The sequence below is a fragment of the Neoarius graeffei genome, chromosome 6 (assembly GCF_027579695.1).
Source record: "Neoarius graeffei isolate fNeoGra1 chromosome 6, fNeoGra1.pri, whole genome shotgun sequence".
NCBI lineage: Eukaryota > Metazoa > Chordata > Actinopteri > Siluriformes > Ariidae > Neoarius > Neoarius graeffei.
Genome location: NC_083574.1, coordinates 25,592,033 through 25,608,208, shown reverse-complemented (window position 1 = coordinate 25,608,208; position 16,176 = coordinate 25,592,033). Strand labels below are relative to the sequence as shown.

General features: G+C 42.0%; 2 protein-coding genes across 3 annotated transcripts in view; one reads left to right on the top strand and one right to left on the bottom strand.

Annotated features, from left to right (window-relative positions):
- The window catches only part of prdm10 (PR domain containing 10), a 289,396-nt gene extending 276,553 nt beyond the window's left edge, over window positions 1-12,843 (bottom strand). Inside the window, exon 1 of one of the 2 annotated variants that reach the window (XM_060923486.1) lies at window positions 12,779-12,843. Coding sequence is in view for 1 of the 2 variants with exons in the window: in XM_060923487.1 (XP_060779470.1) it covers window positions 12,779-12,817 (39 nt within the window). In the remaining variant the exon portion in view is untranslated. The remainder of the gene's footprint in view (window positions 1-12,778) is intronic. The other variant, XM_060923487.1, reaches the window with a different exon arrangement.
- sema4ba (sema domain, immunoglobulin domain (Ig), transmembrane domain (TM) and short cytoplasmic domain, (semaphorin) 4Ba) overlaps window positions 10,970-16,176 on the top strand; it is a 520,834-nt gene continuing 515,627 nt past the window's right edge. The window contains exon 1 of the mRNA XM_060923496.1: window positions 10,970-11,010. The gene's annotated coding sequence lies outside the window, so the exon portion shown is untranslated. The remainder of the gene's footprint in view (window positions 11,011-16,176) is intronic.

Here is a 16,176-nt window from a genome sequence, read left to right as displayed (position 1 = left end):
CCACTTGAGGTAGCAACTCCCCCCTAACCTGAAGTAGGCACTCCACCCGTTTCTGACTGAGCGCCATGGCCACAGACTTGGAGGTGTTGATCCTCATCCATGGTTTTCCCCAAAGCGTTTTAGCGTATCTGGCCCAATACCCTTGCTCTGCCTGCCGATACGCTTAGTCACTTTAGTTAAAATCCGATATGCTTAGATTTATACCGATACGTTAAATTTCCTACCCACAAGTAACTAGATACATAGGAGAGCAAATAACAGATCCATTTACATATTGATTGATATTTGTGTTAAAACAAGCTGTCTTTTTTTCCAACGTTTGTGTTGATTCTGTTAAAGTACTATGTCCACGTGGTATGATGTAAACAAACTAACCTGTTGGCTATGTCAAGATCACGTGTTCAAACCGTCCAATAAAAATATTGAAAGAAAATGTCAGACATCCTGGAATTTTCCGATTCATTATAAGCAATCTCATTGGCTGCTGATGTTGTCCCCTACCAGACATGTAAATGATGGCGAAAGAGGCTCTCAAATATCTTTAACAGCTTTAATGAATCAGCTCAAGCAGCACAACAACATAGCACATCGGCTAAAGGCCTCTGCATGCTCTTGCGACAAGGCTTTCGCAGATAGCTTTTCGCAGACAGTTGTAATTTATTGTTGAGCGGGGAGTTATAGGCGTGTGTGATGTTATTCACCGCCACAACGCAAGGGGGCGGCAAAGCCGCTAGGAGTAGTTGGTGGGTGTGGTTAGTGGAGTGTTTATCCTCCGGTTACTTATAATGACTAGAACTTTTTTTTTTTATAATGACTAGAACTGACTCCAGAAGTACGTATAGATGTACGTACTTCCTCAATCAACCGCTCTTCATGCTGCTCCATCTTCGCTCGTGTTTTTAAAAATGGCGGTCGTGAAAACAAAACAAACCGGGAAAGTAGGGAAGCGGAAGTGCGTGTACAGCGGATGTAGAGTGGACCAATCAGAGCCCTCTTGTCTGCGACGCTGTCTGCGAGGCTTCTGCGGTGGTCACAATTTTTGGGAGGTGCATGCAGAGCGTCTGCGAAGGTGGGGGGGCTACGCAGACACTATCTGCGACACCGTCTGCGAGGACTGGGTTGTCAGCATAAATTGGCCTTAACTCCCCTAACATCCTGCAACACCCTCTAGGCACCCCCGGGCATTACCATAAGTCACACAGTATATGTGCAGGAACATATGATTACCATACATGACAAGACGGACAAAGTCGACTGATTTATTTAATAGACTATTCTGTTTAGCTTGTGAATGAGGCTTCTCCTGCCTAAAGAGAATAAAGACTCCAGCGAGGAATAAGCTAGAAGACTCGCTGGACAATTTGATCCACATCAGCATGGATGACAGCGAGATGGACTATTAGAGGGTTGCCTAACATTGGGCCAAGCAAAAGCCAAGGAGAATTAATCTGCTTTAAAGGAGTAGAAAACTTAATTCATTAGTTCGGGTTTGCAGAAAGATTATGTACTTATAAACACACTCACGAAGTGAAATTGTCCAAATGTGTCAAATATAGCATAATTTCAAATAATAATCATAAGCATTTTTGGCAGTTTGATGTCACTGGGATCCATTTAACAAAAGAAGGCTCCGGATTATTCTTTTGTTAAAGAGTCACAGTGACATCACACTGCCAAATATGCTTATCATAATTTTTCGAAATTATACTACATTTGACACTTATTAACAAATTATCTTCATGAATGTGTTTATAAGTACATAATCTTTCTGCAAACTTAAATGTATGAATTAAGTTTTCTTTTCCTTTAAATATGTTTTAATCTTAATCTAGTCCATTTAATAAAGTGCCAAAATTTAAACTTTATAATATGCAGTTGCCTGACTTTTCTTTTCAGTGTATCTTAGTTATAAATATATTATGGTAATTGCATCAGAAACATTCTAAATCATTACAGTTATAGTAATACAGCAACTTATTTTAAGGTGGCAGGTCTTAGGTTCAGATACCTTTGTGATCAGCAGGAGGTCATGATGATCGATTCTCTTCATTGGCTTGCATAAGATGGAGCAAACCACTGTTCATATTTTCATGCAAATTTTTGTTACAACAGGGCTCGAAATTCATATATTTTTTCACCAGCCAGCCGGACTAGTTACCATCCAAAGTAACTAGCCAAACAGAAAATCAACTCGCCAAAATTTGTTCATGTATGAATTTTACTTCTGTCAAAAATAACACAAAAGAGAGTAGTTACCATTGTTCATGACTAATGTGCATTTATTTCAAGACCCAAGTATTTTGATACTGTTTTTTTTGCACACTTTACAAATTGGCATTTGCTGTTCCACGTCCTCCTCGCAATATCCAAAAAAAATGCCAGATGACTGACCCCTTACTAGTTCTTTTAGGAACCAATTCGTCCGCTTCCATTTTTAATTTGTCGCTGAAATTGACAGAGGCAGCACGGTGGTGTAGTGGCTAGCGCTGTCGCCTCACAGCAAGAAGGTCCTGGGTTCGAGCCCCGTGGCCGGCGAGGGCCTTTCTCTGCGGAGTTTGCATGTTCTCCCCGTGTCCGCGTGGGTTTCCTCCGGGTGCTCCGGTTTCCCCCACAGTCCAAAGACATGCAGGTTAGGTTAACTGGTGACTCTAAATTGACCGTAGGTGTGAGTGTGAATGGTTGTCTGTGTCTATGTGTCAGCCCTGTGATGACCTGGCGACTTGTCCAGGGTGTACCCCGCCTTTCGCCCGTAGTCAGCTGGGATAGGCTCCAGCTTGCCTGCGACCCTGTAGAACAGGATAAAGCGGCTAGAGGAGATGAGATGAGAATGAATGAGATGAGAAATTGACAGAGCTTACACGGTAGCCTATGCAACACCAGCGATTGCACAAACTGAGTCAGCGCTGTAAAATGAAACTAGGAAATCTTCCTGCAAGTTCCTTTCAGCACCGAGATGTCGCCTGGGATTGGTTGGAGTGTGTGTGACGTTATTGTTTTTTTTACCCTTAGGCAGCCTCTCACGTTACTGCCTGAGGGACAGGGAGAAAACCACCAGAAAAGGTTTTAAACAAATGCAACAAACACGAAACAAACGCAAGTCGGCAGATGACCATAAAATACTCGATAGTTACGATATAATAATTATATATGTATCTCTCACAGAATTTTCGGAGCTATATCGAGTATATTCAATATATCGCACAGCCCTAGTCTGAATCTTCGCTTCATATATATTTTTTATTTTCAACTAGCCAGCCGGGCTGGCTAGTGACAGGAATTACCCGCCAAATGACAAATTAAGTTGCCTCGGGCGACCGGCCCACCACAAATTTCGAGCAGTGTACAACACTACTTGATCATAGATAATTAAGGTATCCCCGTAGATTTTCAATCATATACCTAAGTAATCTATAACAAAACAGTTTAACTTGCACGTTGAACTTTAAGGTAAAATTTAAAATGTGTATACATTAATACTACTTGGGTCAGAAATCATTGAAACACTGGTAAAATCTTTCCTGTAAATCATGTATCTAAAACCTCTCAGAGACCCTGAAAATGCACCTGAGAGCATCTATTTTCAAAAAATTTTCCGGGGGGGGCATGCCCCTGGACCCCCCTAGTTTCGCTTCGTGCCTTTGGCGCTTGCTTTCGCGCCATTTGCACTTGCTTTCGCGCCATTGGCACTCAATTGTCTATGTATTATCATGCCAGAATTTAGAGCTTTCATTTCTTTCTGGGGGAAACACTGCTCATCCCAGCCGCTTCATGCTCAGCTGCAACCTGTTCCAGCACATGATGTAGGTCACAGATTGATGAGGCCAACAGGACCACATCATCCACAAAAAGCAGAGACGTGATCCTAATGCCACCAAAACAGACACCCTCTGCCCCTTGGCTGCGCCTAGAAATTCTGTCCATAAAAATTAGGAACAGAACCGGTGACAACGGGCAGCCCTAGTGGAGTCCTACATGCAATGGGAACGAGTCCGACTTACTGCTGGCAATGTGAACCACACTCCTGCTCCAGTCATCCAGGGTTCCAAATGGCCTGCAGCAGTGCGCCCAGAACACCATACTCCCAAAGCATCCCCCACAGGGCACCACGAGGGACACAGTCGCAAGCCTTCTCCAGGTCCACAAAACACATGTAGACTGGTTGGGCAAACTCCCATGCACCCTCCAGTACCCTTGCAAGGGTAAAGAGCTGGTCCAGTGTTCCACGACCAGGACAAAAACCACATTGTTCCTCCTGAATCCGAGGTTCGACTATTGACCGGACTCTCCTCTCCAGCACCCCAGCATAGGCTTTCCCAGGGAGGTTGAGAAGTGTGATCCCCCTATATTTGGAACACACACTCTTCAAAATGGGGGACCACCACCCCAGTCTGCCAATCCAGAGGCACTATCCCCGACCTCCACGCAATGTTGAAGAGGCGTATCAGCCAAGACAGCCCAACAACATCCAGCGCCTTCAGGAACTCAGGACGAATCTCATCCACCCCCAGAGGCTGGCCACCGAGGAGCTTTTTAACCACCTTAGCCCCTGTGATGGGGGAGTCCTCCCAAGCACCCTCAGGCTGCGTCCTCCTCGGACGACATGAAGGTGGGATTGAGGAGATCCTCGAAGTATTCCTTCCACTGCCGGACGATGTCCCCAGTTGAGGTTAACAGCACTCCATCCCCACTGTAAACAGTCAGGACAGAGCACTGCTTCCCCTTCCCGAGCCGCCAGACAGTTTGCCAGAATCTCTTCAAGGCTGACTGAAAGTCGCTTTCCATGGCCTCACCGAAATCCTCCCACACCAGAATTTTTGCTTCAGTGACCGCCAGAGCCGTGTTCTGCTTGGCCCGTTGGTATCTGTCAGCTGCCTCTGGAGACCCACAGGCTAACGGCTACAGCACAATCAGGTGTACCAATTGCTGTTAGTATCGAGTATCTGTATCCTACATCATAGGAGTTTGCTTGTCTATCATGAAGAGTAATGGAAATTATGTAACTATGTTGGATCTAAAATCCCTGAAAAAATTGTGGAAATCGATCAATTGAGTCCAAAGTTATGACTAAATTATGTGATCCAAATTTATCATAAATTTGATATAATGTTGCACTTGCTATTTATTGATATTTTAAATGTAAAAAATGTTTAAATGAATTGCAAATATTAGTAAAATTCATGTTGCTTTTTATTTTACCACATTTTTTTTCATGTTCATTGAGTAAATGTGTAACACAGTATTATATAAAAAAAGTTTTAAAATGAAATCATGTGAAATCATCATTTTGCATGATTATATATTTTCTGACAAAAACTACTCTTTCTAAAAGACTAAAGTGTAAGATATATCATCAAAATGTAATTTATAAGCAAGCATATGATGTCTGTTGTGTGTAAATCAGTAGTTATCCGATTATTTACAAATACTAGGTCTTGTCACCTGAACCCATGTAATTTTGCCTAAAAAATCTGTAGTGTCCGTAGGCCTGGTACTAAATCATAGAATGGATGCCATGTTTGATAATTATTGGTATGTTATTTGTTGTTGGATACTTTTATCAAACATAAGCACTCAACATAAACTGGATTAATACATACAGTGATAAAACTTGAATGCTTGCTTGTAGTGTCTGTAGGCCCCTTGTAATGTCCACAGGCCCCAAGCATTCTTGTTCCTATTATTCAGTAACTTACCCATATTCCTCCCATAAAACTCACCAATTTTGTTACAAATAAGTAAAACAAAAATTTTATATATGAGCAAATGATTATACAATGAAATGGTACGAGTGTCAATTTAATGAAAATTATTTAACATGAGAGCAAACAGAGTACTTTACTTGTAGTGTCCGTAGGTCCAAAGCTTCACTGAACTCGTTCCCATTATTTAACATCAGTAGTAAACATACATTCTGTATTTACAATGGCAGTTGCCTTATCTCACATCCACCTACATAAAGATATGTAAATAAGTTTTTTTTTTAATCACTAAATAATTCCTGTATGAATGATGTATTTTGTGCACATATGGGGTATTATTATGTACAGAACTACAGCACTTCCTACAAGTCATGCCTTTACCTTTCAGCTTGATCCAGAAATGATTAATTTAAAAAATGAATTTTAATTTAAATACTGAGTAATTTACTTAATACTAAATCATAGGCTGGGAACGTAATTTCATTACGTTAGACCTAAGAAATACATAATGACATTTTGATATGGATTTATAAGCATTTATTTCACATGTTCTGTTTTAAAGTTTATGAATAAAGGTTATTTTACACTAAATATTGTATCATTGGCATTTATTGATAAATAAAACTTCATTATGAGTATGTAGTGTCCGTAGGCCCTCAATACATGGCTCCATATATCTGTTTTTTTTTTTTAAATGCAGGTCTGAATAAGAAAAAAAATAAATAAACTTTCAGTACCACATTCCCAATATATCTGGCAGCAAAAAATCATCACTTTACTTCTTGAAACTGCTTAATCAAATTTTGACCATTTTTGCAACACAATGCGTACACCTGATTGTACTGTAGCCGTAACCATGCCCGATAGGACTCCTTCAGCTTGATTGCTCCCCTCACTGCAGGTGTCCACCACCGGGTTCAGGGATTACAGTCACGACAGGCGCCAACAACCTTGCAGCCGCAGCTCCGCACGGCCACCTCAGCAACAGAGGTACAGAACATGGCCCACTCGGACTCAATGTCCCCATCCTCTCCCGGTATGCAGTTGAAACTCTGCCGGAGGTGGCAGTTGAAGAGCCGATGGATGTGAGCCTCCACGAAACTTTCCCAGCATACCCTCACTACACATTTGGGCCTACCAGGTCTGTCCAGCCTCCTCCCCCACCATCTGATCCAACTCGCCACCAGGTAGTGATCAGTTGACAGCTCTGCTCCACTCTTCACCTCAGTGTCCAAGACATATGATCACAGATCAGATGAAATGACTACAAAGTCAATCATCATCGATCTATGGCCTAGGGTGTCCTCATACCACGTGCACTTATGGATACCCTTATGCTTGAACATGGTGTTCGTTATGGCCAAACCGTGCTTGGCACACAAGTCCAACAACAAAACACCGCTCAGGTTCAGATCAGGCAGGCCGTTCCTCCCAATCACACCTCTCCAGGTCTCATTGGTCATTGCCCACATGAGTGTTGAAGTCCCCCAGTAAAACAATGGAGTCCCCTCGTGGTGCACTGTCTAGTATCCCACTCAAGGACTCCAAGAAGGCCGGGTACTCTGAACTACCATTTGGCACATAAGCGCAAATGACAGTCAGAGACCGTTCCCCAACCTGAAGGTGCAGGGAAATGACCCTCTCATTCACTGAGGGGAACTCCGATGTTAGCACGCCAAACTGGGGGGCTACCAGTAGCCCCAACCCTGCCCGGCGCTGCTCACCCTTGGCAACTCCAGCATGATAGAAAGTCCAACCCCTCTCCAGGAAATTGGTTCCAGAGCCCAAGCTATGTGTTGAGTTGAGCCCAAATATATCTAGTCAGTACCTCTCAACCTCACGCACAAGCTCAGGCAACTTCCCCATCAGACAGGTGACATTCCATGTCCCAAAAGTCAGTTTTGCCAGTCAGGGACCAGTACACCAGGACCTTTGGCTGCCACCCGATCCACAATGCACCGGACCCTTACGGCACTTCCTGCAGGTGGTGGGTCCACAAGAGAGTGGTTCCATGTTGCTCATTCAGGCTAGGTCCAGCCGGGCCCCACAGACATAGGCCCGGCCACCAAGCGCTCGCCAATGAGCCCCTCCCCCAGGGTGGGGCCTCGGTATCCCTGGTCCAGGCGAGGGCACTCGGATCCTTGCTTTGCCGCTCATAAGGGTCTTCAGAACCGCTCTTTGTCTGAACTTTCATCTAGGACCTGCTTGCCTTGAGAGACCCTACCAAGGGCAAATGCCCCCAACAACATAGCTCCTAGAATCACTGAGGCACTCAAACCCCTCCACCACGTTAAGGTGGCGATTCAAGAAATAATCCCCTGCTCCAAAATTGACACCTTCAAGCTTAACTAAAGTTTGAAGCTGACCACATGGACAAAGAAAAAGCCTTCTGGAGGATAGCTGTATGGTCAGATGAGACAAAGATTGAGTTGTTTGAACAGAATAACCACCATGTACAGAGGGACACTACACCAGCTGGTGGTGGTGGTGGGAGCATCATGCTCTGGGGCTTTTTTGCTGCAGTGGAACTGGTTCATTGCACAAAGTGGATGGAGTAATTAAGAAGGAGGACTACCTCAGAATTCTTCAGCGTAAACCATCAAAAACTTGAACATGACTTGGGAGTTACAACAGGACAATGAACCCAAACACGCACCAGAGCTGGTTGTGGAGGATAAAGCAGGCTAACATTAAGCTTAAAACAAGTCCTGACTTCAACCCTATTAAAAATATATGGACCATGCTTAGAAGTCGAATCCATGGCAAGAAAAGAAACTAATTTAATTGAACTCTACCAATTCTACCATGAAGAGTTGTGAAAGATCCAACGAGAATTCTGCCAGAAGCTTGTTCATGATAAACAAAAACATTTGGTCAAGGTGAATCTTGCAAAGAGACGTTTTACCCAAATATTAGGTGTGCTGTATGTATATTTTTGTCCATGGATGTATAATTTTGACCCTGTGTTGATTTCAAAAAACCCAAAGAAAATTAAAACTTGTGCACCAAATTCTAGTGGGTTTTTTTAAATTAAAAGATGTATGCTGTACATTCTGCCACAGAAAAAAAGAACAATTCAAAGAAATTACTGAAAGCGCAAATATTGCCATGACATTCATATCCAAGATGACATTCACATCACTGTATGTAAGCTTCTGACCACAACTGTACATAAGAGCATTTGATTGGAAAATTACTGCAGTGATTGTGTTTCAGCTAGCAATACTTTTTTTTAACCCTAACTGATACAGCAAGTAGCTTCTCATTTCTTCAACAAACATGCCAGAAGATGCATCACGTGCTCATGGAAAAGACGGTGTTTCAAAAGGGTCAAATTATTGGCCTGCATCAAGCAAAGCAAACAATCAAAGAGATTGCTGAAATGGCTGGAATTTGGTTATGAACTGTCCAACGCATTATTAAAACCTGGAAGCATAGTGGTGAACCATCACCTTTGTGGAAAAAATGTGGTTGGAAAAAGATCCTGACTGACCATGATCAGAGATCAATTAAATGCTTGGTAAAGTCGAATTGTAAAAAAAAAATTTAATTAAAAAAAAATTTATATATATATATATATATATATATATATATATATATATATATATATATATATAATTGACAGAACTCACAGCTACGTTTAATAGTGAAATTAAGAGCATTTCCACATGAGAACTCATACGATTCGTACTAAACAGCTGTGGGGGCATAAGAAAACCACCTGTTAGTGAAACTAATAAGGGGAAAAAGGCTTCAATTTGCTAGGAAGCATAAAAATTGGACTCTAGAGCAATGGAAAAAGGTCATGTGGTTTGATACATCCAGATTTCCCCTATTCCTGAGTGATGGGTGTGTCAGGGTAAGAAGGGAAGCACATGAAGCAATGCATCCATCAAGGATAGTGGCCACTGTACAAGCCTCTGGAGGCAGTGTTGTGATCTGTGATTGCTTCAGTTATGCCGCTTTTCCACTACAAACGCGGCTGAGCCGTGCCGTGCTGAGTCGAGCTGAGCGGGGCTGTTGGAGTTGCATTTCGACTACAACCGCGCTGAACCGTGCTGGCTGGAAGTGGGTGGACACATTGGGTGGAGTTAGCGAAAGTGGGTGGACGTCAGGTGATGTCATTAAGCAGCGCAAACAGTGACATCAGTGATCTTTTAAGCGGTAGTCTCACGACCCGAATAGTAAACAATAAACATGAAGTCGTTAGTGTTGCTGGTCTTGGTGCTGTGGCTTGTTGTCACCGACAACGCGAACAGATACTGGCAAGAGCGTATAGATGAGGCGAGGCGCATAAGGCTTCAGAAATTCTCGTAATTCGTAATTATTCTCCTTCCGGGTTTGCAGTGTTTACAGATCCCAGCGTGCTCGCGGGGCGTGTGTGGGCATGTGAGGACACTCCTCCTCACCTGCTCACGACCCCAGCCTCACTCAGCTCGCTTTGGCTTGCTTCAGCCCCACTCCAAAACGGTGCGAGTTTTAGGGGCTAAGCAGGGCTGAAGCGAGCTGAGTCGTGCTGTTTTTTGGTAGTCGAAACGCGAGCCGTGTCGGGCTGAAGTGAGCTGAAGCGAGCTGAAAAAGGGTAGTGGAAAAGGGCCATTAGTCAGGTTGAGGTTCAGCAAAATTATGGGCAATAAAATGAAGTCAGCTGATGACCTGAAATGTACTGAATGACCAGGTTATTTTCTTCCCTTTGCGACAATATCTGTTGTTTAAAGTGCTATACAAATTTTTTTTTAAATGTCAAAGAGTGGTTCAGGAAGCATGGGGAATCATTTTCACACATAAATTGGCCACCACGGAATCCTGACCTTAAACCCATTGAGAATCTTTGGGATGTGCTGGAGAAGAATTTATGCAGTGGTTCGACTCTCCCATCCTCAACACGAGATCTCGGTGAAAAATTGATACAACCCTGAACTGAAATAAATGTTGTGACACTGCTTAAAGTTTGTTGAAACAATGCCGTGGTGAATGCATGCTGTAATCAAAGCTAAAGGCGATCTGGTTGCAAATATTAGTGTGCACAACTTGTCCTTGGGCAGTGTATTTCTGCAATTACAAGTGTAATTGTTTCATTCTTCACAATACCTGCAGAACTTCTGAAGGGCTGTACAGGCCCATGGTAATAATGGTGTCTAAATGGTTACGAAACACTTCAGGATTTTTGGAATTGGTCCGTTTAACCACCCTCTTTTGTGGTTAAACGGACCAATTCCATGATTTTCATTTGAAAGAAGACACAACAGTGTTTGAGCTTCAAGGGATGTCAGTTCCCTGTGCTGAACTCTCATTTTTCAACTATGCCAAGGTAAATACAGTTTTCCATTCTATGGTATGGCTAAGATATCTGTTCCAATAATGTTGTTCACCTAAAAACTGGATGGTCTGCCGCCAAAGGTGCCATATTCTGAGTTGTTTAACATATTTAGATGTGGAAATGATTGCAAACAGCTGAAATTATGAGCTATCATCTCATTCATCTTTTGACCTCAAATATGTTTTTAAAGCGAGACTGCCTTTCGATTTCATAAAATCGGCAAAATTTAGTTCCCTCTGAAATTTGGTAATTGTGATATACGTTTATTTCTGTAATATCTCACAAAATATCAGGCCATTCTGTGGCTGGATAGTTATTTAATTTGAGGGGATTCCCTAGCAAATAACGTGCATGAAATTGCCTGCTTCGCGCAATCAAGCAGACAGAGGAAGCCCGTGTGCGTATGCACAGATTTACCTTTGACCATGCACTGACAGTTACATAATTTTGTCGCTAAACAAACAGCTGATCACACCGAGGTGCTTGCTGACCGCCAATATTTATTAGTTTGTTCCTTTCTTCGCAACATATCTTTTCTTCTCACTTTCCATTACTGTAGTCGGTCTTCCACATTTCATTCGCACACTCACGTCCTCCATTTTTCTCTCCTGTTTCAAATTCGTATCCCACAATGCCTTCCATGAATGAGGAAAGCCCACCACGTGATGCTTGACGTAGTATCTCGAATTGGGTCACGCTTAAGCAGGTAAAAATAGCACAAAGTTTGTGGCCCTAAACTCATTAATTATTCTATTAGGAAAAATAAGCTAATAAAATTGGAGGTCTGTGATTCAAATGTAGTCACTTTCTATCTACTAGACAAAAATAATTGTCAGGGAAAATTATTTTTATGACCTACACTTGAAAAATCTGAAAGGCAGGTCACAACGCTCCTAGGTAGTCAGCTACCCGTCTAGAATCGTTTGTACTGACGACTGAACCTATGGCATATGAATGTGTAGCTCTAGTTAGCTGGCTAAAACATTCACAAATTGTAATGTTTTGCAGTTGTAAGTTTGTACTTTATTTACCTACATCATTCATGCAGCCAAAGACTGATAAGGTAGTTTGCTGGACTGCAGTTTTAAGGAACGGTCAGTCTATTATCTATCTGGGGTAGAAGGGGAAAGCGCGTTAAACTGTGAGAGAAATGGACGCAAATGTGCATAAGCCTGCCTAAATCAGTATTAAAAAAAACTGTTGGTAAAATTTCATTATGATATTCTTCTCTTATTAAATTTAACTCTCCCTCCTCCAACCCCCAACTCCCCCCGTTTGACCCGTCAGATTCAGTGTTCCACCCGGACCATACCACAAAATCATAACGGCAGAAACACGGGTTTTTGCTATACCATGATACTAGCATAATTGAAGGATAACTACAGAGACGCAGCCATTAACGTTGCAGGAACACGAATGCGATAATATTTCTTTTGCTACATCACTCGACTGTAACTTTGACCAAACATAGTGGAATTTTAAATGATTTTAAATATTGATAACAGACGTTTCGGTCCCTGTTTATAGTTGAGCCCATCCCAGTCTCTTATGTAGAACTAGGAAGGAAAGTCTCCATTTTGGGTGGGACTAAACAACAATCTCGTCAAACAAACTTTTAAGATTTGTAATGGACAATTAAGGGACGGTCGGTCGGTGAATCTTTAAAAATACGAACAGATACATAAACCTTGTATAAGGTTCTAAACTGACCTCACAACATGTTGGATTATATAAACAAAACAGTTCATGTTGGTCTTACCTCGGAATGGTAGCTGCAGAGATGGCGGCGTATTAACATAATCTGCCTAGCAACACACGGCAATCGGAATACTGATTTTTATTTTGTATTTATCTATATATATATATATATATATATATATTGCACTATTTAAGAGATTTTTTTTCTTATTTGAACGCACATTTCTGGCTATTATACTGCTTCCATACAAGACTTGTTTTTTGTTTTTTTAAATCCACATAGTATTGTGAGTAGCATAGCATTGGAGTCGCATTGCAGGCTCCATACAGAACCAATGAGAATGTTCCGCCATTTGTTTTAACCAATAACAAAAAAGTCTGTATCCCCCAATGAAAAGTCGCAGTACCCTTGCGTCGCACCCATACAATTTTGAATTCATCCAATAAATAGGATCTGTGTGGTATGTTGTTGCTCAAAATGAATTTTTTTTTTAAATGAAGCATAGTCATACCTGTAGATAAGGTTTGGCATATGTAAAGAGCATACAATTAAAACTGTTTATAGAGTGTTCTGAACAAGAGGAAATGCCTATCACCATGAGGCAAGGTCTGCTACTATTTGAAACTTTTTTTTTTCCCCAAACAGTTGCTTTCTTAAGTTTTGCAATCTTTTCACCCTGATTTCAAAATGAGCAACGCTCCAACAAACTATACGAAAGAACAATTCTGTGTTCTTTTCACAATTTCGCTGTTGATCTTCAGGCTACCTGGCGACTTGTCCAGGGTGTACCTCGCTTTTCACCCGTAGTCAGCTGGAATAGGCTCCAGCTTGCCTGTGACCCTGTAGAACAGGATAAAGCGGCTAGAGATAATGAGATAAGATGAACCTCCTGGCAGAGGTTACCTAGTACACGTGAAAATTGACCATTCTATTAATCTTCACAAGCACCTCTGAATCATACAGAAAATATTCAGATAATCTACATATGTATAACTTTACAATTTACAAACACAATGCCTAATTTATCAATATTTTTAATAAAGTTGTATGTAACTGTTTATGTACACCAAACCATTCATTAATTTTCTTTACTGCTTATCCATTGTGGGTCATGGGTGGGCTGAAGCCAAAACCAGAGGACTTTAGCTATAAATTATGACTGAACACAAGAAAAGAACAACTTTTTTTGTATCTTTAATGGTGTCAAAGAACAGACAGTCTTTAAAGCATTTAAAAACACAGTGAGTACAGCAATATCTGTGTCTGTTCAAACAGATTAATGATCAAAAATGATCAAATGAATAAAATTATCAGATTATCCCAGAAGAATATTTACATTAGAAAATATCTACATGTTTGGAAAAGTTTGGTGCTCATGGTAAATCATTACTTTCTCAGAATCTCATAGATCTCAAACACTGTGCATGACTACAGCCAACTTTTCTACCATTTTGCTTAAATGTGCAGTGAACGTGTTTCCCACAGTAAGAGGGGAGAGAGAAGCTATCACTGACTACGTTTACATGCACATCCAAATCGAGCTGCTGTCGGTAATCGAGCTGAAGGTCCCAGCAGGGTGCCAGAGAAATCCAATCCTACATGCACACAATGAAATCGGGCTATTGTGTGAGGTGCATTGTGCACCCGAGCCACAGGTGGCGCAACACGCCCCATCGTGTTGGTACACTTCCGGTTGTCGTCATGAAGAAGAGCTATTCAAGAGTGTAAACAAAGTTATCAGTTCCATGTTCTCCATTGCGCATTTTTCTCCCGTCCGTGAATTTTAATATATTCAACTCCTTAAGCTGAATGAGCATGAACTCTGTCTCCTCATTGCTCCAGAAGTGCACGTTTCTGCTTGCCTGTGGCAGTGGGGGCGTGGTCAAGCGCCGGTCTGTGACAGGAGGGCGAAGCCAGGGAAGGTGAGTGGCAGAATCACTTCACCTGACGGTAATTAACCTGTGTTTGTGTGTCTTCCCAGTAACCGCGCCCTATTTAAGGAAGCAGAGGGAGAGCAGAGGGGACAGCTCATCCCGGGACTAGAACACAGCGCGCGCGCGTGTGTGTGTGTGTGTGTGTGTGTGTGTGTGTGTGTGTGTTTGTTTTTCTCTCAAGAATAAAAGTAGGCTGTTAAACTGAAAAGTCTGACAATAAAAAGCCTATTAGTACCAGAAGCTATGTCCTGCCGTCCTCTGTGCTCCACCCACACTTCAGAGAGCTCTACATCGCCATTTTCTCTTCTTCGTTTGTTCCTCCTGACCTCTTCTGCTGCTCGCTACTACTGTTGTCATGCCGACCGAGGCTGTTGTGTTTCCCACTTGTGGTCTCGTCACTCGTCACTTCCGGAAGTAGCTCGACAACTAGCTCGATAGGGTATACATGCACAAAGTAGCTCGGCAGAAATCGCATAAACTAGGTCGTGTAGCTCGATTCCGAGAAATCAAGTTCGGTTCAATTTCAGCCGAATTAAGGTGTATACATGGCATTTTGAACTTCGATTTCAGTCGAGCAACGGCAGAAATTCGATTCTCTCTATGTGCATGTAAACGTAGTGACTAACTGCTAAACTAATTTAACTAGTGAATGTGAATAGAGTATAAACAACTGTGGATTAGTACAACAGCATATTAGGGCCATTGTAGGAAAAAGAATACAGAGCTGAGGAGGGGGTAATATTCTGAGAAAAAAAATTTTCCAACAGTAAAGGCATAAATTTATGAGAAAAAAAATTCTCGGGAGATTCTCTGTGAGGATGGCATGGTGGTGCACTGTCACCTCACAGCAAGAAGGTTCTGGATTCGAGCCCAGTGGCCAACAGGGGCCTTTCTGTGTGGAGTTTGCATGTTCTCCCTGTGTCTGTGTGGGTTTCTTCCGGGTGCTCCGGTTTCTCCCATAGTCCAAAGACATGCAGGTTAGGCTAATTGGTGGCTCTAAATTGACTGTAGGTGTGAATGGTTGTTTGTCTCTACAGTATGTGTCAGCCCTGCGATAACCTGGCGACTTTTCCAGGGTGTACCCCGCCTCTTGCCCATAGTCAGCTGGAATAGGCTCCAGCTTGCCCATGAGCCTGCGCAGGATAAGCGGTTACAGATAATGGATGGATGGATTCTCTGTAATTATAAAGTCATAAATTTCTGAGAAAAACTAAAAAGTTATTAGAATTTCTGAGATTTCAGTTGTACATTGATAAGAAAAAAACTTAGAAAAATAGAGTGGGGTTGTTGTTTTTCAAGGAACCACATCTTTGCAAGGAAGGGTGGATCCACATCATCATACCGTAGATGCCACGGCTGAGCCAAGAGTTATAGGAAATGTAGTCCTTCTTCCTCAATCTCATAAAAGAATAAAGTTTGTTTGCTTTTTAAGTCTGACTGATATCAGAACACCATTGTGTGTACAGTGTATAAGAAAACCATCCTGACCAAGGGCATGTATACAACAAACTTATCACCCTAGTT